At 41.4% G+C, this 24,598-nt stretch overlaps 2 protein-coding genes across 6 annotated transcripts; one reads left to right on the forward strand and one right to left on the reverse strand.

The window, feature by feature from the left end:
- Positions 1–4,777: 4,777 nt before the first annotated feature.
- On the forward strand, positions 4,778–17,329 carry bbx (BBX high mobility group box domain containing). The gene is made up of 17 exons (XM_084698945.1): positions 4,778–4,885; positions 6,751–6,829; positions 7,549–7,720; positions 9,363–9,626; positions 10,321–10,525; positions 10,697–10,764; positions 10,972–11,052; positions 11,578–11,655; positions 11,762–11,842; positions 12,388–12,465; positions 12,611–13,469; positions 13,588–13,726; positions 13,869–14,020; positions 14,565–14,654; positions 14,966–15,160; positions 15,362–15,554; positions 15,686–17,329. Exons 3-17 carry the CDS (start codon positions 7,562–7,564, stop codon positions 15,756–15,758), a joined length of 2,715 nt encoding a protein of 904 aa, XP_084555071.1. The 5' UTR covers positions 4,778–4,885; positions 6,751–6,829; positions 7,549–7,561; the 3' UTR covers positions 15,759–17,329.
- A 3,003-nt stretch (positions 17,330–20,332) lies between these two features.
- ift46 (intraflagellar transport 46 homolog (Chlamydomonas)) lies at positions 20,333–24,481 on the reverse strand. 5 transcript variants are annotated; one of them, XM_084698191.1, is made up of 13 exons: positions 24,330–24,481; positions 23,923–24,019; positions 23,683–23,756; positions 23,356–23,480; positions 22,993–23,031; positions 22,620–22,694; positions 22,354–22,447; positions 22,028–22,156; positions 21,533–21,651; positions 21,285–21,351; positions 21,112–21,172; positions 20,865–20,950; positions 20,333–20,717 (listed from the first exon to the last, which is right to left on the reverse strand). In XM_084698191.1, exons 1-13 carry the CDS (start codon positions 24,387–24,389, stop codon positions 20,628–20,630), a joined length of 1,116 nt encoding a protein of 371 aa, XP_084554317.1. In that variant the 5' UTR covers positions 24,390–24,481; the 3' UTR covers positions 20,333–20,627. The 5 variants fall into 5 exon arrangements, with proteins under 5 accessions (XP_084554317.1, XP_084554316.1, XP_084554315.1 ...); XM_084698190.1 differs by having other exon boundaries at positions 22,993–23,082; XM_084698189.1 differs by having other exon boundaries at positions 22,993–23,085.
- Positions 24,482–24,598: the final 117 nt, after the last annotated feature.

The following is a 24,598-nucleotide window of genomic DNA, read 5'->3' on the forward strand; positions in this document are numbered from 1 at the left end:
GCCAGGTGCACATATGAACACCCTTATGCTTGAACATGGTGTTTGTTATGGACAAGCCGTGTCTAGCACAGAAGTCCAACAACAAGACACCATTCGGGTTCAGATCGGGGGGGCCGTTCCTCCCAATCACGCCCCTCCAGGTCTCACTGTCATTGCCCACATGAGCATTGAAGTCCCCCAGGAGGATGAGGGAATCCCCGGGAGGAGCGCTTTCCAGTACCCCCCCCAGAGACTCCAAAAAGGGTGGGTACTCTGAGCTGCCGTTTGGTGTATAAGCACAAACGACAGTGAGGACCCGTCCCCCCACCCGAAGGCGGAGGGAGGCTACCCTCTCGTCCACCGGGGTGAACCCCAATGTACAGGCGCCGAACCGAGGGGAAACAAGTATTCCCACCCCAGCCCGACGCCTCTCACCAAGGGCAACTCCAGAGTGGAAGAGAGTCCAGCCCCTCTAGTCGGCGAGGCCGACTATATGTAGCTGGAAACTCTCTACCTCGCACACCAGCTCAGGCTCCTTTCCCGCCAGCGAGGTGACGTTCCACGTCCCTAAAGCTAGCTTCTGCAGCCAAGGATCGGACCGCCAAGGCCCCCGCCTTCGGCCGCCGCCCGTCTCACACTTCACCCGACCCCCATGACCCCTCCTGCGGATGGTGAGCCCACTGGAAGAGGGTCCCACGTTGTCTCTTCGGGCTGTGCCCGACCGGGCCCCATGGGAAAAGGCCCGGCCACCAGGCGCTCGCCATCGAGCCCCACCTCCGGGCCTGGCTCCAGGGGGGGGCCCCGGTGACCCGCTTCCGGGCAGGGGCAACTGAGAAACATTTATGTTTTTCTTCATGGTTGGTTTTTTGAGCCACGCTTTGTCTGGTCTTTCACCTGGAACCTGTTTGCCTTGGGTGACCCTACCAGGGGCATAAAGCCCCCGACAACATAGCTTCCAGGATCACTAGGACACGCAAACCCCTCCACCTCCTTGAGTCACCCATGGTGACTCAAGGAGGGGACTATATATGTATATATTCGTACATGTAATATGTCAAATACAGCATTATCATATCCTGTAACATACATTGTCCAGTACAGTGTTCCAAACAATGCTAGGATGATAAAGTACACCTGGTAGCATTTTGCATGAATGCCAGCATGCTTCTCTGACTTTCTAACCCATAAGTCATTACGCAGGGGCGGCACCAGATAATTTTTTATGCAGGTGCTGGGGGGGTGCTTGATCATTGACAGGGGGAGCTGCGCAATTATATATTTACATTTAGTCATTTAGCAGACGCTCTTATCAAGAGCGACGTACGGTAAGTACACAGACATTCCCCCATAGGCAAGTAGGGTGAAGTGCCTTGACTAAGAACACAATGTCATTTTGCACGGCCGGGAATCGAACCGGCAACCTTTCCCTAATATCCCTAATATATATCTGCGTTAGTAACGCGTTAACGAAATATCACTTTAATGCAACAAAAAATAAATGGTGCCGTTAACGCAGGTTTCTTTTTGACCCTGGGAATCACCTGGGAAAATTCAGGAGGTGCACGTCAAGCTCTCCGAGGCTCTCCGAGGGCTGACGGCGAGCTCGTAGAGAGCGTTCCACGGGGACGAGGGCGTTCCCATGTGTCCGTTTTTCGAAAAACGCAGAAGCATATATCGGCCTTTAGCAGCGTTAGCAGCAGCAGCGTTAGCAGCAGCAGCGTTAGCAGCAGCAGCGTTAGCAGCAGCAGCAGCAGCGTTAGCAGCAGCAGCAGCGTTAGCAGCAGCAGCAGCGTTAGCGTTAGCAGCGTTTGCGTTAGCAGCAGCAGCGTTAGCGTTAGCAGCAGCAGCGTTAGCAGCAGCAGCGTTAGCAGCAGCAGCAGCGTCCGCTCTGGTAATATATAGCAGACAACACTCGCAAAAGAAGCGAGCAGCTGACTGGGTTCAACAAAATAGAAACTGTATTGTTCAATATTAAGGTCAATCTGTGGTTGCTTAAGTATCTGAAGTATGTTTGAGTGAGATTTGAATATTATGGAGCAGGATATCGTAGTAGGCCATGAGACAACGTGTCTTAAATGTAGGCTATTTTATATTCCAGAACAAGTCTAATTTTGTTAGACCAATCACAGCCAATGGGGTCTCTGTAGCTCTCCGAAATTACGACGGATAGTGAGAAAATTCAGGAGGTGCACGTCAAGCTCTCCAAGGCTCTCCGAGGCTCTCCGAGGGCTGACGGCGAGCTCGTAGAGAGCGTTCCACGGGGACGAGGGCGTTCCCATGTGTCCGTTTTTCGAAAAACGCAGAAGCATATATCGGCCTTTAGCAGCGTTAGCAGCAGCAGCGTTAGCAGCAGCAGCGTTAGCGTTAGCAGCAGCAGCGTTAGCGTTAGCAGCAGCGGCGTTTGCGTTAGCAGCAGCAGCGTTAGCGTTAGCAGCAGCAGCGTTAGCAGCAGCAGAATTAGCAGCAGCAGCAGCAGCGTTAGCAGCAGCAGCAGCGTTAGCAGCAGCAGCAGCGTTAGCAGCAGCAGCAGCGTTAGCAGCAGCAGCGTTAGCAGCAGCGTTAGCAGCAGCGTTAGCAGCAGCAGCAGCAGCAGCAGCAGCAGCAGCAGCAGCGTCCGCTCTGGTAATATATAGCAGACAACACTCGCAAAAGAAGCGAGCAGCTGACTGGGTTCAACAAAATAGAAACTGTATTGTTCAATATTAAGGTCAATCTGTGGTTGCTTAAGTATCTGAAGTATGTTTGAGTGAGATTTGAATATTATGGAGCAGGATATCGTAGTAGGCCATGAGACAACGTGTCTTAAATGTAGGCTATTTTATATTCCAGAACAAGTCTAATTTTGTGGATGTTTATTATACAGCAGTGTAGTTTGTGAGTGAATAAAACTCCCTCACAATTTAAATTGTGTTCCATCTGAACTTGTCATATGGACATTATCATCCAGTTAGGCCTATTTGAAGTTAAGAACACCTTTTTAATGATATTATTTCAACAACATCATTTATTGGGGTAAAATTGTAACAGATTAAATAGATTGAATAATGAAATAATTATATGATATAGATATATATTGATTATTCGCGATTTAACATTTTAATCGCTTGACAGCTATATATATATACTATTAATAAATGAGAAATATTTTTGGGGGTGCTATCGGGGTGCTTTGGTCTTTCTTGGGGGTGCTGAAGCACCTGCTAGCCCCTCCCTAGCGCCGCCCATGAGCGAATTGTAAAGACAATGGTACAAAAGTGGACCACAACAAACCTCTGCATTAGTTCAGGTTAATTATATGACAAAATTGTATGTTTCAAACAGGTTGGATGCAAATGCATGCAATGGGATGGACAATGTAGGCATAGCTGCAATACATACTCTACATTTTGTGTTTTGTTTTGATACACTGCTGTACAGCTGCAATATCCTAGAGGGGATGAATAAAGTACCTATGTATCTGGCAATGGTGTATGAGTCAGTCATTTTGAATGGTACCTTCTGACCTCATTCTGATGTTTGGAAACATGTTGTAAATTCAATTATTGAATCTCCACCATGTGATTTGTCAACATCAAGGAACCATGAACAACAAACTCAACTAATTGCAATAATCCCCACATAACATACAATGTAGTAGATGTGTGGTAGGTCTGCTCTTATATACATTTGTTTATGATTCATCTATCATATTTCAAACTGTATTTGCTTCATGCAATAGCACTGTCAATTCTCCCATGAGGGAATTAGATAAACATTGCTTGACTTTTTTATTATTCTGTACAACATGCTGTAAAAAGTGATGTAAGGATAACTACAAAAATCATTCCTTTTGAAGAACGTATTGGACTTATCAATGTCAATTTAAGTCAGTGCATATCCATTGATAAACCTCAAAAAACATTGAAGAAAAAAAAGGTGTGTATTTAAATGGTGTATTGATTGAACTAAAAAGAACTAAGCCGGTAATTATTGCCCACCTTTATCTATCAACCAGCCCTACTCTCATCGCTTTTTTCATCTCCATCAGCTCGCTTCCAACATCTGTCTAGTCGAGTCCACCTTCACTTATTTACAATGTCTTTAATGAGTGTTGGCTTTGACCTATTGCTGTATCAGTAAACCAAACATGCAGGCCTCGGAACTACAATAAGGGAAAAAATATATTGTCATAGCAAAATTACTAAGAACATTTGGCTCACAAGGGTTCAGAAAGAAGTCTACTCAGGAGATTTTGCAGAGATGAGAGAATGTATTAGAAATTAATAGGTTGTGTGTGTGAAAGCAATGATCAAACTGTAATTTCAAGTAAGTACAACTGGCCTCATGGCAATGGTGAGGAACAGATTAAGTCATACAAAAATGTTAACTGAACATTGTAACTGAATTCCATGAATACTGATAAAAGGACGGCAAACAAAGGCTGGGAATTGATGGCAAATTACCTTATTGATTTACATGTTGGCCTATTTACATGTCATTTTATCAAGCCCTATAAGTACATCATAACAATTATACATTGTGTTCAATGTATCGTTTTCTATGAGGCTGTGTCAATATTTATTTATTTATGTATTTATTGTGGTAACAATAAATAACTCATTCACCTGGTTTAGTAGGCCTCCACATGTTCTAGACATTATATGGACATTCTAGTAATCTTTTGGTTCTGGAGCAATAGTCAACTGTAATGTTCTTTTTGTATGGCTGACCTGGCCTGTCTCTCAAGCAAACATCCAATCACGTACATTCTTACATGATAGGGGTATTTCTCACCGCAATAGTACTGTATGTTGCAAAACTGTTCTGATCATCAGAGAAGCATATTAGGAGGCAAAGGGGTAGACAAAGGCTCGGTTTGAACCCAACTCGTAACTTAATTGTAATTTCACTCAGTGGCCTGTTGCGGGTGAGTGCTTGCATACTTTTACTGTGCACTTAATTTTCCAAACATTTCTCCGATTTCTCAGTACACAACACCCAGGAAGATAGTCCCCGATTGAGACTAGCTTTAAAAAAGGTGTTTCAGTTTTTCCAAGTCAGTTGCATCTTTTCAGTAATCAAATCAAACATTCATAACAGAAAGTTAATTTAACATGTGAGCTATTACGGTAGGATCTGAATAATTTTTAAACGGCCAGGCCATTGAGTGCATGAACATCGCAGCCTCGCAAGAACACTTTGCGAACGGGGGGAGGGTAGATTTTACAAAATGAGAAATTCGTTCGAGCGAAACGAAAGTATTCGGCTCCGATGACTTACACTGAACATTTAATGTCAAAAGAATACGTGCATTTTCATAATTTGATTGTTGGCTGTCGTGGATAGCCTCTCACTGACTGTAGACTTAACATTCATCCGGTGAAGAAGTGTTCCTGTTCGTGTTATTGTACAGTGGTACTGGCGAACTGTTATGATGTGTCAATAAGTTTAAAGGAGGAGGCAGCTTGGGATGAGAGGGCCCTGGCATTTGTGTTGGATATCAGAGGTATGTTTCAACATGAAGATGCCGTCATGACAGAGAATTTGTTCATGGTTTACTGTTAATGAGACTATAAGTGTTGTTTTTGTTGGCCGTACAGCCAATCAATTAGATATTTTGTATCGCTTTTATCAACACTTTGTGCGTTCCGCATGTTGCCATGCCTTTGCAGAACATTTTGTTTCACCATAGAGCTTTGATGCAAACTCAAGAGTTCTAATGTAACATACTTGCTCTCGCAGACGCACGATACATTTTAAGTCACTGTTCTGCAAAAAAAAAAAACATACAGCAATAGAGTCCGAGTCATGTACGTTACTGTCAGATAAACTGAATGAACACTCCTCCATTGGCATCAACTGCATGGCTACGTTGTTTTCAATGCTAGCGTCGTGTTTAAATGTGATCCACTATTCAGTTATGTTGCACATACATGCATACATGGAAGTCATTAAGTGACTGGAGGGGTTTGCTTCCATTGAATGTTATGTCTATGACACGTCCAACTGGCTAGCAGTTTGTGTCTATGTGAGAGCTAGCAAGTCAGCTAACAAGCATATTCCTAGAACTGGGAGGAAATGGAATTCATGCCCACAGATTGCTGCTGGTGCAAATGCCCAAACCTGTAGTTTAATTTATGAAATGTTTTTTTTTCAAATGGGATACCTTTGTCGACGAAAGCATTAGTTTGGCTGAGGTGAAATATAGCGATATTCGTTCTCCAAAGCAAGATGGACTCTCATTCGCTAGTCTGTCTTGTCAGACCCTAGATCGACATTTTGCACGGAAATGTAAATGTGAAGTGATACGCAGAACAGTGGTAAATCAACTAAATGTTAGTTCATGAATTAGAATAGATATTTCTTGAATGTTTGTCACAGCTTCACTTGTGCTATTGATTCTCTGACTGCCTTCGGCTTATGAACTGCACCGCCAGTCGTACCTGAAAACAACCTCGCGCTGTACCAGCCCATGCATTGAGTCTTCGAAACTCTTATCTGCTGTCGCCCTATTTATTTAACGCTCCAAGCTTTTTGCAGACTATTTGCATTGATTCGGAGTCTTTTTGACAACACAGTTATATAAGCTGTTGCAAGTGTGTGTAAAGCCCCCCAATAGTTTGCAGCGTCGCATGTGGATGTCTGTTTCCGCAAATTTGGAAAGTAGTTGCAAATCAGTGATGACAATTATCATATGGTCGCTGAAGTACATATCTAGCAAAGGGCTCTTCTGATTGATGAATCAAGCTCGTAGCCATCGTTTAACTGAGAGCAGTGTCTTATATTTTATAGGTCATCATCGCATGACAAAGCCTGACTGACAGATTCATCTTCATCTCAGATACAGCATTGCCATTGTCTCTTGTCTTAAGTAAGTATATGCTTGTACTCCACTTGACATACCAAAATATTTGACTTATGTATCCACGTGATTATTATAAATGGAATGTACATAATTTGCTGTACCTATTTCATTTTTCAATATTTATTGATGATATTCAAGCCGTTACAAGCTGTCAAAATTATTATTATAATCAGAAAGTAATGCAACAACATTGTCAAAGGAAATGCATTTTTGTCAAAATGTATCTACTCCCACACAGGTAAAGCCATTGCATGAATTTAGAATCCTCAAATTATAACTTTCCAAAAACAGAATGGCATTGCATCTCAACAAACAACTCATTGTGGACGCATTGTTGTTCACATAACTACCATTTTTGTTTTGTCCACATATTCTTTTTGCATCTAAAACCTCAGTACCACAACACCCATGTCAGAAATGCCAATCAATAACTGCCTTGTACAAAGATGTTAAATAAATATTCTTAACTGTCTGTTGATATGAGGGAACACTTATAAGCATCAAACAGCATACATCTTTCTGAGAAAATGTGATGAAACTATAGCAAATAGCAAAGGATAAGGTTGGGTTAGACTTCCACTGTGGTTGAAACCCAAATGGTGACTTCCCTATGTGGGGCTATGTTTCATTAGAACTTAGTCCCTGAAGTTGCTCAATGCATGGGGGAAAGGCTGGATGGTTTTCAGGTGTTCTGTCTTAACTGTAACGTTCGGTTTCACATTCAGGCTCAAAGGTGCCATGAAAGGAGGAGGAAGAGTTAAGGAGCCGCCAGTGGAAGGAGAGGTCAGCGGCAAACGCCCCAAACGCAAGTGTCTACAGTGGCACCCTTTACTCTCAAAGAAGGCTCTGGACTTCTCAGAGGAGGAAGAGGAGGAGGACGAAGAGGAACTGGAAAAGGTAAAGCGTGGTTACTCTCACAGTTTGATCCACCTAAGTTGTGAATTTAAAATTTAGTGACACAACCTCCTAATATGGCCAGTTTGCAAACAGCCAAGTGCAAGCTTATGCACGCATAATCCACCAGATCAGAGGGGGACAATTACTAGCAAAATACAAAATGTCAGCAAAACACAAATACAGACTACTTGAACTACAGATAGTGCATATTGCCCATGATACTATTGGTGGCACACACACACGGATTCCTGAAATTATAGATATGGCACCATGCCTGCAATGATGTCGGTGACACACACAGATTTCTGTAAAATATAGATAGTGCCCGTGATGCAGCTGGTGATGGCAGTTCTTCTCAGAGGTTTTGGTACCTATATTTCTCATATCACAAATTAAATTATCTGTCATCTCTGAAGTACTTATGTAAACTCCAAATCATCTATTCTCGTCAAATTGCCAATGCTGTGGTAGCTTAAATTCATGCAAATGATTATGTAGCCTTCATTTGTCTGCTGTTTCCAACATTATCAATTGCCTATGTTATGTTGATCAAAATATATTATATTGGTTCTCTCTTAACTTGTATCTTAACTTAACTCTTAACAAACATCTAAACATTTAGTTCATAACATAAGTCATTACATGCACAATTGTTAAGCCAGTTGTCATAATTGTTGCCCTAATTCACCAAACAGCACTTGCATATACAGTTCTGCCAACCAAGGAGGCTAAAGTGGTAGGAATAGTGCCCATGTTCGTGATCCAGCTGGTGATTATAATGTGTCGTTGATTTGGTGTTAAGAGTTTGTGCACATTTGTAGTGTCCCGGCAGTTTTGACATCAGTTCCATTAACTGATAAATACATTTATGTAACAAAATTCACTGATCTATACTTAAACTATATCCACTTAATATTTTCGTTCTGTTAGCTAGCCAGCATTTCATTCATAAATCAGAGATTCAATGCTATGCCAGCAGTCAGCACTAACCTGGCCGAATTTCCCTATTTTCCTTACTACAAAGTCCGGTGTGTTAAGCGCTTAGTTTCATTTACTTTCATTGCAAATGCCTTTGTTTATCGTGTGAGTCATCAACCCAAAAAAATCACTGAAGTTATCAGACAGCCTCCGAGTGCATGCGCTAGTGAAGCGTATGGTGCGAAGGATGACTAGAGGACCAATCAGAATGAGTTGGATTATAAAAATGACACCCGCAAAATTTAAAACTTTGCAGTGTCCGGTTCTCCAGATTATCATGAGAAACTAATGCGGAAACACACACACACAGATTCCTGGCATTATTAGAGAGATGTAATATTTATTCCTTAGTTTTTTTGCTTTTTAAAATTTGTAACAGATCTGAATAGTTAAACTCAAGCCTCAGTATAAATACTGCCCATTTGTGCCAATTGAAGAAATAGCTTTTTTGTGGCATAGCTGGTTAAAACGGTGTTTATGAGAAGTGGTCTTGGCGTTTGTGAGTCTGAGGACCCGTGTTCACATCCCAGTATAGGCAGACCAAAAGCTCTTCTGACGTCACCTGTTACACACTCAAGGGTTTAACACAGGCTCGAAAAGGTTGTGAAGAACAAAGAAGCGAGTTTTGTGTACCGGCTGTATTTAATAGATGGTATTTTCTCAGGAGACACAGCTATGCAGAGAGACCCGGGGTCCAGAGGTGCAGTGTGGTGGCCCTATCGAGGGAGCGGAGGGGGAGGAAGACCCATCGGAACAGCGGGCCCGTCGACCCATGAACGCCTTCCTCCTCTTCTGCAAACGTCACCGCTCTCTGGTGCGACAGAAACATCCACGTCTTGACAACCGCGGGGCCACCAAAATTCTGGCTGACTGGTGGGCTGTTCTGGAACCTAACGAAAAGCAGAAATACACTGACATGGCCAAAGAGGTGGGCACTAGACTTTATTGCTTTAACATTTTAACATCTGAGCCATTTTAGATTGTGTAGGTACCAGTAGTGTATATCCCTTGTGCTGCCTTCGGGTCACATGACCAAAAGGTTCATAACGAACCATCGTTGTGTTTACCCAATACAAAAGCAAATAAAAATAATTTTCTTTTAACCTTCGCAATGTGGGGGGTCTGAGACAGCCCAACGGTTAAAAGAAAATGCTTCATGTTGTTTTTGTATGCGGTAAAGTTGTTGCAAACGACGGTGGGTCACAATGACTGATGGGTCAGAATGACCCGAAGAGAACACAAGGGATATAGTAAGTACATCAAATAAAGGACCAGAAGTACACAATTCTAATAGTATTACAGTGGCCAGAGACAAGGAACTATCTGTGTGGCACAGCACAAGGTAACCACATCTCAGTTACTAGGCATGGTGCACTGCAGTCTTGAGTGCACCAGCGGAAGACTTTTCATTGGTCCATCTACCTTTAGAGTAGTGCCGGATCTCAAATACAACATGCAGAAAATGTCTTATATGCAAGTACCACAAGACTGAACAGTGCATTCGATCATGACTCCCTTAGTCAAGTAAAAATACTCTTTGTAGGGGGAAATTGACATGGAAGATTATAGATATGTATTTGCATTGAAGTAAACTAACTGTTAAACATCATCTGGTTCTTTAGTACAAGGATGCGTTCATGAAGGCTAACCCGGGCTACAAATGGTGCCCCACAACCAACAAGCCAGTGAAGAGCCAATCCTGCCACCCCGTCAGTAATGCCCGTAAAAAAGTGTGGACCTTCCCATCTAACTCCACCAAGGACTGTGCTGCAGCCAAAAAAATGCCCAAGACTGAGAGCATACCACAGCTTAATTTTGCCATGGCAGGTATGAATCTGCAGACATGACTTGGAAAGAAGTTATGATTATAGCTAAAATAATAATAATAACCAAATCATGATATCAAACTGTGTATATAGAAGCAATAATATTGTTGTTATGTAAAGGTTTTTATATTAGAAAGTGAATTTTAATAATTAAATATTCATGCTTTTGAAGATCCTACGAAGATGGGGGGCCTAAGCATGCTACTATTGGCTGGGGAACATGCCCTCACTGCCAGAGAGGTATGTCAAGTTGCCAGATGCTGTCTTAAATTGCCACGGCAAAATAGCAAGTGACTAACAAAGTATCCTTGTAAACAGCGACAATGGTGAAAATACTAAATGGGAAAAGTTATGTTCAGTAAAGATCAGCTGGATATCTTAGAAATGCCCTTTGACAATTACTACACAGTAACGGAATTTGATTTTGTTTTCATTTTTCCTGCGCAGATTTCCTCTAGCTCCTCACTGTCTGGAGGCACAGACACCGCTAAGCATCCTGGGAAATCCTCCTTCTTCCATCATGCTGAAGTAAGGCCAACACTTAACACTGCATCAATACTCAGATATTGAATATATTTTGAACACCCCATTTAAAAAGGTTGGTGTTGTTTTCTCATGAACACAACCTGGCATTATTTGCAAAGTGTTATGGTTTGTTAATGCATAGGTTTAATGAAAAATATTGAGAAATTCAATTAATGTGTCATATTACTTTCATATTAATTAACACATTACTCATGGTAATGTGTTCAAATGTACATGGAAAGTATACCTTTAAATGAACTCTGCTAAAAGGTATGTGTATAATATGGCTGTATTGTCGCTACACTTCCCAAAAAAGTAATTATGCACAGTGAATGCATGCGCAAAGAGTTCTTCGATTTCAGGGGAATTAGCTTATCAATGGTTGTATCTGTCCATAGAGGGCAGCAGGTATCATAATCTGAAAATCAGGGATGGCCTGCTGGAACCAGTGCAACCTGGGTTTATTTGCCAGTTTATCAGCATTTTGAGTTTGGAAATTATTTAGATGATTCTTTGATTCTACCCCAGATCTCTTCCAGTACTCCTCAGCCCATTTTAGCAGACACAGCAGGAGAGGTCAAGCCCATCTGGGGGGACAGGGACAAAGTGAGTATTCTCTTAAAAATATTCCTGTCCTGTGTCTATGAAAGTTATAATTTCACAAGTCTTGTATTGAACTAATCCAACTTTTGATGGCTTTCTCCCTGTTCAGTTGTCATGCGGGACATCTCTGGAGAGAGTGCCTGATGTAGCAAAAAGCAGGAGCGAGTCCCCTGCTTTCCAACTTGTGGAGGTATTTGTTCTAATAATAAAAGTGTTGTTATGGATATAAAGTCCCTTAAAGCTGGTTTAGGCAAGTTTAGTGAAGTTAGCTATTTTAGCTTATTTTTGAGACAATTCAAACCAAAATATCCCACCCCCTCCCCTTCAAGCCACTCCCACAAAACTACATTAACATGCATTGAGTGCAGGGGCAGAGTGCTCGCAGGCAGGTAGGTAGACAGACAGACAGGTAGCACGTCCAATCATTAGCCATGGTACGGCCTAATGATTTGTTGTGTTTATTACAGTCTTGCGACGCCCACAGATGTCGTATTGATTTCATATTACCGTCAAACCTTTTATATGTATTGGTAGCTATCAAGATGTGAAGTTTATTTAGGCAAATATGACAAAAAGTGCCTGTCAAACACATTAGATACCCTGTCTCTAAACTGTATGACACTAACCATCAGTTTAGAGAGATTACCCCAGATGATCACCTCTCATGTGGGTTAATCGTTGGTTTGGACAGCCCTGTTGGATCATGCAGGGTTTGTTGCTCTCACGTTTACACAGGTCTCCTCCGAGTCTTCCCAGTCTGTAGCAGCAGAGGGAAAGCAGTGTGGGCAGTCCGCTCTCTTCCAGCTTGCTGAGGTAATGCAGAAAGAACAAAAAGAACACATCAAAGTTGCATGCTTGGCTTGTGCTGTTAAAGATGACTATAGTAGTTCAATGGTTCAACTACCTCTTTTTCAATTTTTTGTTGCCTTGGTATGAATTGTAATTGTGTTTTATTTAGATGTGTTTGGCCTCCGAAGCCGGGAAGATGGAGGCTGTGGCCTCCCAGCCTCAAGATGAGACTCCTTCCACCCCACAGGTCAAAACTGAAACAGTGGTTAAGGAGAAGGCAGAGAATACTCTCGATCTATCCTCCTCTCTTCCTCCCTTCTCTTCTATTTCATCCTCCTCTACAACAAAAGATTCAATTCCCGTATCGTTTAAAAGCCAAACCACAAATGTCAAAAAGAAGAGGAAGAAGAAAGAGGGCCCTAAAAATGAGCCCAAAACAGCAGACAAAGACAAGAGCCTTGCCCCGCCCAAAAAGATGCTGAAAAAATGCCAGTCGTCTGAGTCGGCACTGGATAGCGTGTTCTATACTATCGAGGCTGTGGCCAAAGGGGCCTGGAGAGAGACCGAGACGACTTCCAAAAAGAAGGCCTGCACTGCCAACGGTGAACGAGCCAGTCTGGGTGAACCTGGCTCGCCAAAAAAGAAGATCAAACCCAAAGCCAAGATTCCTCTCAAAGAGAAAGGGGAGGATGAGATGGAGGTGGCGGAGCACAAAGGGGAGTGTGGCCACTCAATGTCAGCTGTGGAGATAATGAAGGTGGAACCGAAGCCAGTCTCCCCCAAGAGAGAGGAGGAGGAAGCCTGTATCAGAAGCACAGACACCCTAGGAGGCACGATGGAGACTCCCAATCCTTCAAGCCCCCCACATCCCAAGCTCAAAGATGAGGAAAGGGAGAGAGAGAGGGATGCCGAAGCCAGCGCAGAGGGTTGTGGCTCAAGGAAGTCGGAGCGAAGCTGTAAGGGGGCCCTGTACAAGACACTGGTGTCTGAAGGAATGCTGACCTCACTGAGGGCCAATGTAGACCGAGGTACCCAGTGAACCCATCTCCACAATTGTTACCAGCACCATTCCAGACATCCTCTGGAAGTGCATTTTACGTTGAACATTTTACTGTGTAAATTAGACTATTGTGTTGTTATGATCAGGTAAAAGAGGCTCTTTTCGGGGAGGTGCATCTGACCATGATGGAGGCTGGACTGATGAGACCTGGGCTTTCTCTCAGACGGGAACTAATAACCCCAAGAAGCTGAAGAAGTCAAAATCTAAAGATGAGCCAGCACCAGGGTAAAGCTTCCCTAAATCTCTTCAGTCCCTAACTGAATCACAATTGGCCAGTTCATAAGTTTCTTGTTTGGTTTTCAGACCAATCAAAATGTGTAATTGTTATTCACTTGACTCGTTTCTGTACATGTTGCTCCCCCCGCAGCCTCGGGAAACTTGAGGAAGAGTTTGAGAAGAAATTCAATAGCTTGCCGCAATATAGCCCTCTGACATTCGATAAAAAAAGCACAGGTGTGGCTAAGAAGAAAAAAATGGACAGTAGCACTGTACCAGAGGAGTCCACAAAACCCGGGAAGGGTGAGCAGAGAACATTATCTCGGTGTTTCTTCATTGTTCGTTTTTTGTTTATTTTCAACTGTAGAAATCGCTCATTCCAGTCATCCCCCATTATAAGCCTGACAAACAGGAACAGAATCTCTCATGACATTGTTCTCTCTCAAGACATTGTTTCAATTTAAAGCTGCAATAGGTAACATCGAAAGATGAATTCAAATATGAGAAATAACACCCCCAATTTATGTCTGGAATTTCGAGCTTTCATCCATTTCGAGTTTGATTGACAGTGGTTTCACAAAACAAGCCAAGGAGGATGGCCTGCCTCGACGAAGGCAAATGGCTGGAAAAGAATGACTATAATATAATTGGTAGAAAGTAGTGGGCTGCTCCAAAATTTTAATTGACATTACACTGGAACTGAGCTGTCTGTGTTGCTAAACAACTCTTAGAGGGGCTCGTAGCTTACACAACAGAGGACAAAACTGTACCTAAAACCTTTTGTACCTTTAACTTAGCATTTCCATGCTCTTGTTCCTTTTTTTATTTTTATTTTTTATTACATCAGGTTCATCTCCATCTCAGAAAAAGACCTCATTCCACAAGATTGTTAGCAAGTACAAGTACAAAAAGGAGAAGCCCAGTACTGTGGACAAAGGTGAATTGGAATATTCCTGTTGTGAATATTTGTTAGATGTGTGATTGTTCTAGGGAAGATGTTGGTGTATGTAAGCCACCCATGTAAGTAATTAACTCTCTTGATGAGCAAATTGTCAACACCTATTCATTACTTTGTGGTGTGTTCCCAATCAACATAGCTTGCTGTGCTACATTGTGGCACCATTTCCAAAGCATCCATTTCTGATACCTTTGGTATTTGCGATTTTTACAAACCAGCTTGAACTCAATAGTTTTCAGAAAAAGCAGCCTCTTTGAACCCCATTCCTGACCATTCTACCTCAACTACAGTGATGATTGGGAGTGAATCCACCGTGTCAGACCCACTGACCAAGCCCAAGCCTGGTGTCCCTTGTCCAGCCATCTGCCCAGAAACCCACAACAGCAGCTCAGAGATGCTTGTGGGCAGCCAGAAGAGAAAGGCCAGGAAGAGCAAAATCACCCACCTGGTGCGCACTGCGGACGGCAGGGTGTCCCCAGCAGAGGGTAAGTGGTTGGAGAGATAATCAAACCATTCGGTAGTTTAATAACACGTAGAAGAAAGTAACCAGATTTTAAAAGGAGCGCTCAAGAGCCATTACAAGTTAATTCCGTAGTAACGCATCCTTTTAATAGTTTTAAGGCTAGAGTCTAATAGTTTCTGCTGAACTGAGAATTGTCCATGGTCTCTCCTTGCTTCCTTACCAGAGGACAAAGTAAGAGAGCTGAACCAGGAACAGGATGATAAGCCATTACCCCAAGAGACCTTATGCAATGAGAGGAGGAGCCAGAGCACCCCAGGACAAGAAAAGGCAGACAGGAGCAGCGGCCCTGAAGACCTGCCCACCTTCTTCAGTCTCGCCGCCCTGGCTGAAGTGGCTGCTATGGAAAACATTCACAGGTAGGCTTTTGAAATGACCAAGCCAAGACAACATTTTGTGGTCGACTTACAATGTTATCGTCTTTCCTCATCAGTCGTTGATTAAAATCAATAAATTCTGACCCTAGCTCTCTCGTCTACCCCTGTTGCAGGGGCCAGCGTAGCGACGGCAAGAAAAAAGACATAACCCAAACCCCAGTGCTCATCTCCTGTGCTGACCAGTGAAGTGGAATCAGCCCCTTATTCCAGAGAAAGAGCAACAAAATGGACGCTTGTGAGTGCGCACTTAACGGTCCTTGAAATTCTAACCCCTGTCCTGAAGGGTGGTTGGAACGTGGAATATCGGACAGGCTCCAGCCCTTCCTTTCTAAGATGAATTTGCTTGAGCTTTGGTCAGAGTGGGAAAGAGACCCCCTTACTTATCACCCAGCCCACCGTCTCAGTGTTCCTCCTCCTAACCCCTCCTTAGATAGGAGAAGGGTGCCTTTTTCCTCTTTTCTCTAGATGCTATGTAGACTCTAGAGGATCATGTGGAAGAACCGAGCAGTCTCCCAGTGCATGGCTTTCCTCTCTGTAGAGGTGGTTGTGAGTAAGTTAAAAAGCGTATCTTTTTTTGTCAGATCAATTTGCTAGTAAGGTCAAGTTTTCTAAACTAATTTAGCATTTGAGAAGGAGCAAAACACATATACACATTCTTTCTACTTGCAAGAGAACATAATTATCCGTCAGAGACAGGTAGAAATCCCCATCACCAATAATAGCTCTAATGTTAGGATGAATCTAATTTTGTGGCTTCCTTGCACTCCTACATGCTCGAACTGAAACTAACTTAAGTCAGGGTAAATTATCCATTTAGACGGACAGACTTACCCACTACCCAGACACCTTGCTTGTCTTTAAACATGGTACATGTGATTTTGGTTTAGCCTGTTTGAAGAGTTAGAAGAGATGCAGCTGACCTATCTTGAACCATGTAATCCTGTCAGAAATTAATGACTTCAGCATCTTCAAGTATTTCAGATTTCTCCATAACTGTCAACATTCCCAACATTATAGGAACTGTTACAGTAGTTTGCAGAACCCACTTAATTAAAGAGTTATTTATATATATATATGTATATATATATATATATATATATTCACATCAGTTTGCAGGCTGTACATTCTTCCCCCCCCCCATTTCTCAGTAGTGTTTTTAATTGTCTGTCTTAAGTTGTCAGTGAAAGCTGGCACTAGGTCCACTTATGCGGCTAAGTCTTGCTAGTTTCTGACACCATTGATGGTTCTTTATGCTGTATAGCCTTAACCTTCCAAACACCACAACCTTTACCAACTGTACCGCAACCTTCCCTCGACCAACCTCCTCCTGAAAGTCATCACACATACCTTTGACACGGTTCCATCAGTTTGAATATACTTGAATGATGAAATGCATTGTTGTGTCAATACTTAAGCAGTCTGCGTAGCATTTGTGAGGCTAAGTCAAATGTGTGCTAATAGTTTCCTTGGGTAGGTGATTTTGAACACAGACACTGCACTAATTTTTAGCTGAAGTAGAAGAAGCTTTTTCTAAGTAGGATCATTATGTTTCCTTTAGTTTCATTTCTTGGCGGCCTTTGAGATTCTTATGCCAAGTAAATAGTCCACTCTTGCGCAATCAGCATAAATCAATGTTTGTGATTTGAAATGATTCGTGAAATCAGTCCTGGCTTTTTATGCGTTAACATTGTTTTTCCTATTTTTTTCATTTGCGTGTTCTTCGAACCCAAAAATGAAACAGGCTTACTTTCATTCCGTTCTCAGATGGATATATATATATATATATATATATATATAGTACATTACACAGTCATTCCTTTGTTTACAGTGTGTAAACTGTAGTGATAGAGGAAAGCGCTAAGCTGTTTAAAGCTTAAAAATGCATTTTCTGGTTCTGATAGAAAGAAGCCTCCTTGGACTATCAACTCCACAAGGGCAAACTCTTTTAATAAGTCTGTTTGAACATAGTCCCCACCAATAGGTCCTCTAGGAAGTTGCCATGATACTACAACTAGTCTTTTCTTAGGTAGACATCTTTTTGTAGGTCTTGGATACAATAGTGCTTTTTCTCCTGATGTCTTTGAGTTGATCGTGATATTTTTTTAAAGCTGTATTTAATTATCCTTCTCTTAAAAATGTAATGTGCATTATGATGTTGATTTTATCTTATGATTTTTTTTTCTTTGCTTCCCAATCTCAGTGGTCTTTCCTGAGGTCAGGTTTAATGGATTTAAGACTGTTGAAAAGAAAAAGAATGCGCATACAAAAAAGGATGCATCTATGCCTACCTGTTTTGCAGATAGGCAGTGAGACATAATGCAGCGCTTTTAGAGAACTAGCTGAATTTTCAGAATCTGGGAGTTAATGACTGTATTGTCCTCTCTTGGGTTGTTGTCTGTGTGCTTCCCGGCCCCAAAGTAGAAAGTCAGAGGCTATACTAGCTCGTCCCCATCCTTAATGTCCAACGGAAGCTCCATCCAAGGGGTGGTTATGCTCAATAATAAAATATTTCCATATATCTGATTTGACATGCAGGTGTCATCAGGAAAAATAATGATGCCAGTCGGTGTTTTGATTGGTTAACAGGTGTGCCTCCTATAAGCATGTGATAAATGAACCAGGGTGTGATAAATGAAGCAGGATGTGATAAATGAACAAGCCAAGTCAGTTCTCTTAAACGCTTATAATGACCACTATCTAGTGTTGAATGCAGATGCCCTGAAGGTGTAATTTCTAGGTTTGTTAGCTTAAAGTTATGCTAAGAGCTAGCCTCTGCTCAAACCTTGACTGAGATGGGCCACTATGGTGACCACTCAAGGCACACCTGTTAAACAATATCTATCAGTAATACTTTAATTGTGATATTGGCTGCCAACATTATGAAGATTGGCTTTTTCCTATATAGGTTTTATGTGTTCAGGCACAATTGCAGGGATAAGACTATTTAAACCTTATCCCGTATTAGCTTATTAATTGAAGAAATCAGATGTCAGACCTTGAACTTTAAAAGAAAAAAATATTACAATATTAGCTATATATTTTTCCTCAGATCAGAGATGTTAAATATAAGATGACTTCATCCAAGCAGTACCTATAGTTATTGCACTGATGGACATCAGTGTAGTTATTTTATAGACACTGTGCCCCCCTCTCCTCTCCAAAAAGAGTGGAAGTCTACGTGCTTGTAACAAGTGACTTCACAGACATTTGCCAAAGAAAAGGGAAAGTTGTCTTTAAATGGAAATTATATTGAAAAAGAAAGTTGTCATAGCAGTTGCACTGCATTTGCTCTGTTCTTCAGGTAACAAATGTATTATATCAGCACAACAAATCCTATGTATTCTATGGAAACGGTCTACAATGTACCGGCACATTTTAATGCCTCTTTTAATAGACAATATTTGCACCTTACAAGCCAACCAAAATTCTATCATGATTTTGAAAATGTAATTTGTATCCTGCCCTCCCCTGCCTAACTCATCTCAAGAGCTTTAAGCCTTCTTCCATATCATGAAGTCAATTTTAACAATTGTGCAGGTATTCAACCATTGTTCTATGAAATTCAACATTTGTATTTTGATTAGTTTGATAAATTTCAAATGAAGTCTAATACAAACCCCCATTGAAGTTATCACCTTCCACCTTTTCTATATATAAGATGCCTCTACAAAGCTCAAATTACTATTTAAGCTATTGGAAAAAAAACTACAGATAAAAATACCCTTTTGTGCTAGTACTGTCTCTTGAATGTAATCAATTTTGTACCTGTATTTTTATAATTCCAACTCAGTCTTGATTGTACTGTATATGTATGGATGGTAGACTGTTCCCACATGTTAATGGTTTGCTATAACCAATGGTCCTCACGATGAGACGGCTGCTGTGCTGAGAACTCTGTGGAGGTTTATGGAGTTGTATGTATGTTAGACTGACCGATGAGATTTTAATTTTGGTTTTCCAGTGGAGGGGACGATATTGTCCCTTTTTTTTCTTTTCTTTGCAGTAAAATGGAGCTCAGTTTAGGATGGTGAAACCAGGGACACGGCTGCAATTACACAGGACAATTGCCAAACACTCTGTATTCAGATTATTTATTACATTTTCCTTCTTTTTTATAGATGTATCTTTTAGTCGAAGAAGAAAAATATAAACTGAATATGCACCCATTCAAAATTTACTATATAACTCTTTCTTCCCTTTATTGGAATGTTGATCATGGCTCCTTTGGGTTTTGTGAAAAGGTTATGCCAGATCTCATAAAGATATTTCCTCTGATAGTTTGTATAATGTGTTCTCGGTTCTGATTCATGTTAATAGTACTGTATCATGACATGTTTGGTTTTTGATTGTTACAACCTAGTTGTTTAATGCAGCCTTGCCTTACCGGAGCCCCTGCTTAGTGAGGGATCCTTTAGCCATCCTCCCTTTCACTGACTTGTATGTCATAACACTGTCTGCTGATGCAATTATTATTCCTTTAACACTGTCTGCTGACTTAACTATTATTCCTTGAAATATTAAAGTAACCTATATTAATGTTCTTCCTCACAAGCCTGTTCTTACACTTCAGTGCGATATGTCTTAATGTAATCTCGCAAACTTTTTACGGTCCTTTCACCAACTCATCTTGTCCACAAGAGCTAGAAATACTTTTAAATAATTTGCATAATATAGGAGGGGTAGGATTAGAAATCATTCTAAATAGCAGGGACTTTGAACGTTACATTATAGATTTTCCTTAAAAGTTATCACTTAGACAGTTTAGTTTTTCATTTGAGGTTTATCAAATATTTCTGCTACTATAAAAAAAGCATGTAAAAAAAAAGAAGCATATATATATATTTATATATAAATATATTTATTTAACTGGACTTCTTTTTTTTTTTTACAACAAAATAGCTACTTTTAGCTTCACTCTGCCCATTAACTGACTATAGATGGATCATAAGTATTCAAATGCTCATGGTTGTCTGTTATTAAGTATACTCAGTGTGGTTGCGTGCTCAAGGAGCTTATTGAGTGGCAAGGTAGAAGACTTGTCAATCCAGGTTGTCATCATTCGAACGTCAGTGTCTCTGGCTCTCTGCTGGCTGAGGGGGGCGCTGACGTCTCCGACTTCTGACCCTCTGCTAGAGCTTTAAAATGCTAAGACCGGGACAGAAGAATGTTACCTCCATATTGACCAATGAGACAAAAAATAAAGGTAGGCTTCTATCACATAGTACAGTTGCTGTTATTTTAAGATAATATTTTATGATTATGAATGATGATGCCATCTCCTACATGATTTACCTGGGAGTTTTTGAACTCAGAGTATAGAGTGAACAGCACATGGAGGGAGTGGATCCGGCTCTTATAAACAGGGATATCCAGAATACCTTTTTGGAAAGTACACGTAGGAAATATGTTATTTAGATAAACACCGACATTTCACTCAAACTCTGAAGACATGGGTGCACAACTTTCATCAGAATGGAAATAATTAGAGCGGTTGGCTGAAATACAGGTATGGAACAAGGGAGCTGATCCAAAAACTCACCACAAATCACATTGATGTACTCTGCCAAATCGCAATTGATATCAGCAGTTGGTAGGCTGACCTAAAACAAATTGTAAAGCAATTTAAAAATGAGGTTTCAGTCAAGGAAAGGGGTTTATTTAGCAAAATGCATAAAATAATTTCAGTGATCCAACTGAAAATGTCACATTTACCTTCCCCAGGAACTCTTCAAACTCTGGTGGCCACTCTTGCATTAGGGTGTCGATATCTGGCATGGGCCTAGACAAAGAAATACATTTTTTACTTATACAAAATGAGCGACAGACTGCTCCAAGTGTCATCCTTCTGTAACAAAGCAAACTGATGCATCAGTAAATCAGGAACTGAAAAAACACTGAGCACTGAGTTTGAGGTGCTGGCTGAATGCTTGCGTTGTCGTGTTGCTAACAGTAACACTTGCCTGGTGTAGTGGACAGTGGCTGGGGGTTTGGAGCGATGCAGCTCACTGATGCTCTCCATCCAGCTCTCGATGGCTTTAGGATTCTTCTCTGGGTTCTCGATACTTTTCACTTTCACCTCCTGAACAGAGGGACATGGATAAGTACCTTTACAATGGCGGAAAAGTGTGGAAATGATGTGTGGGTCAAAGGAGTGGCTGAACGGTGAGGGAATCGGGCTAGTAATCTGAAGGTTGCCAGATCGATTCCCGGCCGTGCAAAATGATGTTGTGTCCTTTGGCAAGGCACTTCAAGGCACTCCTGCTTGCCTCGGGGGAAATGTCCCTGTACTTACTGTAAGTCGCTCTGGATAAGAGCGTCAGCTAAATGACTAAATGTAAAGTAAGTAAGTAGTGCAGTCAGGTATATCCTTCACATATCTGCACTGTAGTGTGTTAATACAGAGTTGTTTTTTTGTGGTATAACTTGACTTATGACTGGCACAGCATATGACTCACAGTGATATTATGCTGCTTGCTGTTCTCTGAGAGCCACAGGGACAACACAGTGGGGTCGGACTGCTTGGTGCAGGGCTCATCTAGCACCAACAGACCCAGGTTGTCTGGTTTGCTATCAGGCCGTGGCACCTGCAAGTTAAGTTGAATACTTTTTCTTTCCTCTGTACATGTAACATATTTTAACACTTCCTCGCGTTTTTAATACATATTTTTTGATCAAATAAGACAAAAGATGCTTGAATCTGAACCAGATTATCTGAGCAGGGTTAATGCCTTTTGTGATAATTTAATATTATTTATTTTCATGTTTTGTTTGTAACACTTACTTTAAGAAAAGCATCAATGTCTCCCACAGCTGGAATGAAGTCTGGTATGAAAGGTTTCAGCTTATGGTCCAATTCAATATTCTGAGGAGTGTACCTACATAAGTAAACATGTATTATAACCAACTCATGTATTTAAGACAGTATAACTAAACATCATAAAATTGGTTTAAAACAAAAACACTAACCAATTTTGTTTTGTGTGGAAAAAATGTCTTAATTAACAGAGGTGGAAGTATTCAGCAGCAACAGTTAAGCCCTTGACTCACCGTGTGATGTACTGAAAAAGCTCTTTGATTTCAGCTGAAACAGGAAGATGGTCATAGTCTGATGGGTCGTATGCCCTGGAAGTAAACATGTATTTTCACAGAATCCTTATCTGGCCACAACCCCCCTGCATCTGCATTAGGACTAATGTTTGATTTATATTGACAAAACAAGGAAAACTCAATACCAGTCTTGGAATTCTTTTTGTTGATAACTCAAATTACTTAGTGTTTTGAGCATGTTATTTATAAGGTCTAATTAAGACTAGTTCAATTACAGATGCATGTAAAGAAAAACGCTCTCAATCCCGATCTTTAAATGATTTCTTCAATTCCCTGATAAAGGCTATAATTACTCCTTCCATCTAAAACTGACCTGCACATAAAGTCGGGCTCCTCATCCTCTTGCTTCTCCCTACCAAAATACTGTTGACTCTCAAATGACAGTTGACTGTCAAATTGCTGCCTGCTTTAAGTGCACACCTTACTGGTTAGGAGCATTCGTAGAAGATTACGGTTGAAGTTGTAGTGCTGTGTGAGCACCAATAACATAACTTGGCACTGTATTTGCTTCCAATGCAAGTTACTGAAGAAATCTAACCTGAACGTTGATGTGACATTCAATTAGTAGAAGTGTCTATTTAAGCTTTGTGTAGAGAAAGTATCAAACCCTGTGTGAGTGATGGGTTTGCGTGGACTTAATGTGCATTTTTGGGGCAAAATGCCCTTAACTGCTCACCCTTCTGGAGCCGAACCCGGCTCGGCTTCTTCCTCATCAGACTCTGTCTCATCGGAATCATCCTCCTCCTCTTCCTCATTGTCACTCACGCCGGGGTGGCCGTTAAGTTGCTCTTTCGATTTAGGCTAGACAACATACAACATAAGCCTTTTAAGTCATACAATTGCTATGTAGCTGTAGAGGTGTCATGCAAATCTGTGATACCCTACAAGCGACAGCTGCATATACTGGACCCTTCAGATGCATTTATGGGTAAACATAGCTGCTGTGCAACAGTCTACGAGTACGATCGTAGTGCACTAAGTACGATCTGTGTTCTTGAATTACCTTTCCATCATCCTCGAATTCATCACTGCTGTTGTTTGCCATTTCAAGCAGCTGCCTACTCGTCTTTCTCGACGCTAATAGAAAATGAGACAACAGACACTGCAAAACCTTATAATTGTTTCTACAAGATTACTGTATTTATAATATAATCTAGCTATATGTAATCTAGCTAGACTACCAAAATGGGTTCGCCTCCGCATGCACATTATGTTGACAAAACGTTAGCTTGCTAGTTCGCACCTGTTTCTCGTGGTGTTGGGGTATACACACTGGCTATTTCCTCTGCGTCGTTCACCTCCAAACACTCGTCGTAGGGTTGATTAGTTATGAACTTGGTCTGATACAAGAAAACATTCAGACACTTACAGTAACGCCATCTGGCTGGCTACTGATTGCATGCTAAACAAGTTAGAGTGACACTAGCTTGTCGGTAGTACTACTAGTACTACTACTACTGGTAGTCATGTTGGGTAGCCTAGCTAATTAGCTAGCCTAGCTTATAGCTAACTGGCATTGCATTTAAAATATTTAACATTCAATACGAATATTAGCATTTCCATGAACAGGTTAGGAGAATATGTATCATAATTACATTTGCAACTATGAGATATTCAATATTGGGGCCAAACCGTTAATAAGACACTCACCTTTTGGTCCTCAATCTTCTCCATGAACCAATTTGTGGTCGCCAGGGGAAACGTAAACATTTACGTCTCGCGATATGAGCAAAACAATTTAAAGGCCTCGCGTTCGAGTTCATGCAGCGCCGGCAGCGGCGTCGTCGCCTGCAGCCCGGCTGACTTGAAGCAACCAATGGCATTCTCAGCTTCAAGGCGCTGCCGGTTCTGCATGAAGTCGAACACACCTATTGTTACCTTTTATAAATAAATTACAACATTTTAATTTGAGTTACTGA

This window comes from Hypomesus nipponensis, chromosome 5, assembly GCF_054491055.1.
Source record: "Hypomesus nipponensis isolate SF chromosome 5, ASM5449105v1, whole genome shotgun sequence".
In the NCBI taxonomy this organism is placed as follows: Eukaryota; Metazoa; Chordata; class Actinopteri; order Osmeriformes; family Osmeridae; genus Hypomesus; species Hypomesus nipponensis.

Coding starts and splice junctions, on each gene's coding strand:
- bbx (XM_084698945.1), top strand. CDS start 7,562: ATGAAAGGAGGAGGAAGAGTTAAGGAGCCGCCAGTGGAAGGAGAGGTC. Junction 10,765..10,971: donor ATGCCCTCACTGCCAGAGAG/GTATGTCAAGTT, acceptor TTTCCTGCGCAG/ATTTCCTCTAGCTCCTCACT. Junction 13,470..13,587: donor GAGGGCCAATGTAGACCGAG/GTACCCAGTGAA, acceptor TGTTATGATCAG/GTAAAAGAGGCTCTTTTCGG.
- ift46 (XM_084698189.1), bottom strand. CDS start 24,389: ATGTTTACGTTTCCCCTGGCGACCACAAATTGGTTCATGGAGAAGATT. Junction 23,086..23,355: donor CCGGGTTCGGCTCCAGAAGG/GTGAGCAGTTAA, acceptor GTGCACTTAAAG/CAGGCAGCAATTTGACAGTC. Junction 21,352..21,532: donor GCCACTGTCCACTACACCAG/GCAAGTGTTACT, acceptor TTCTTTGTCTAG/GCCCATGCCAGATATCGACA.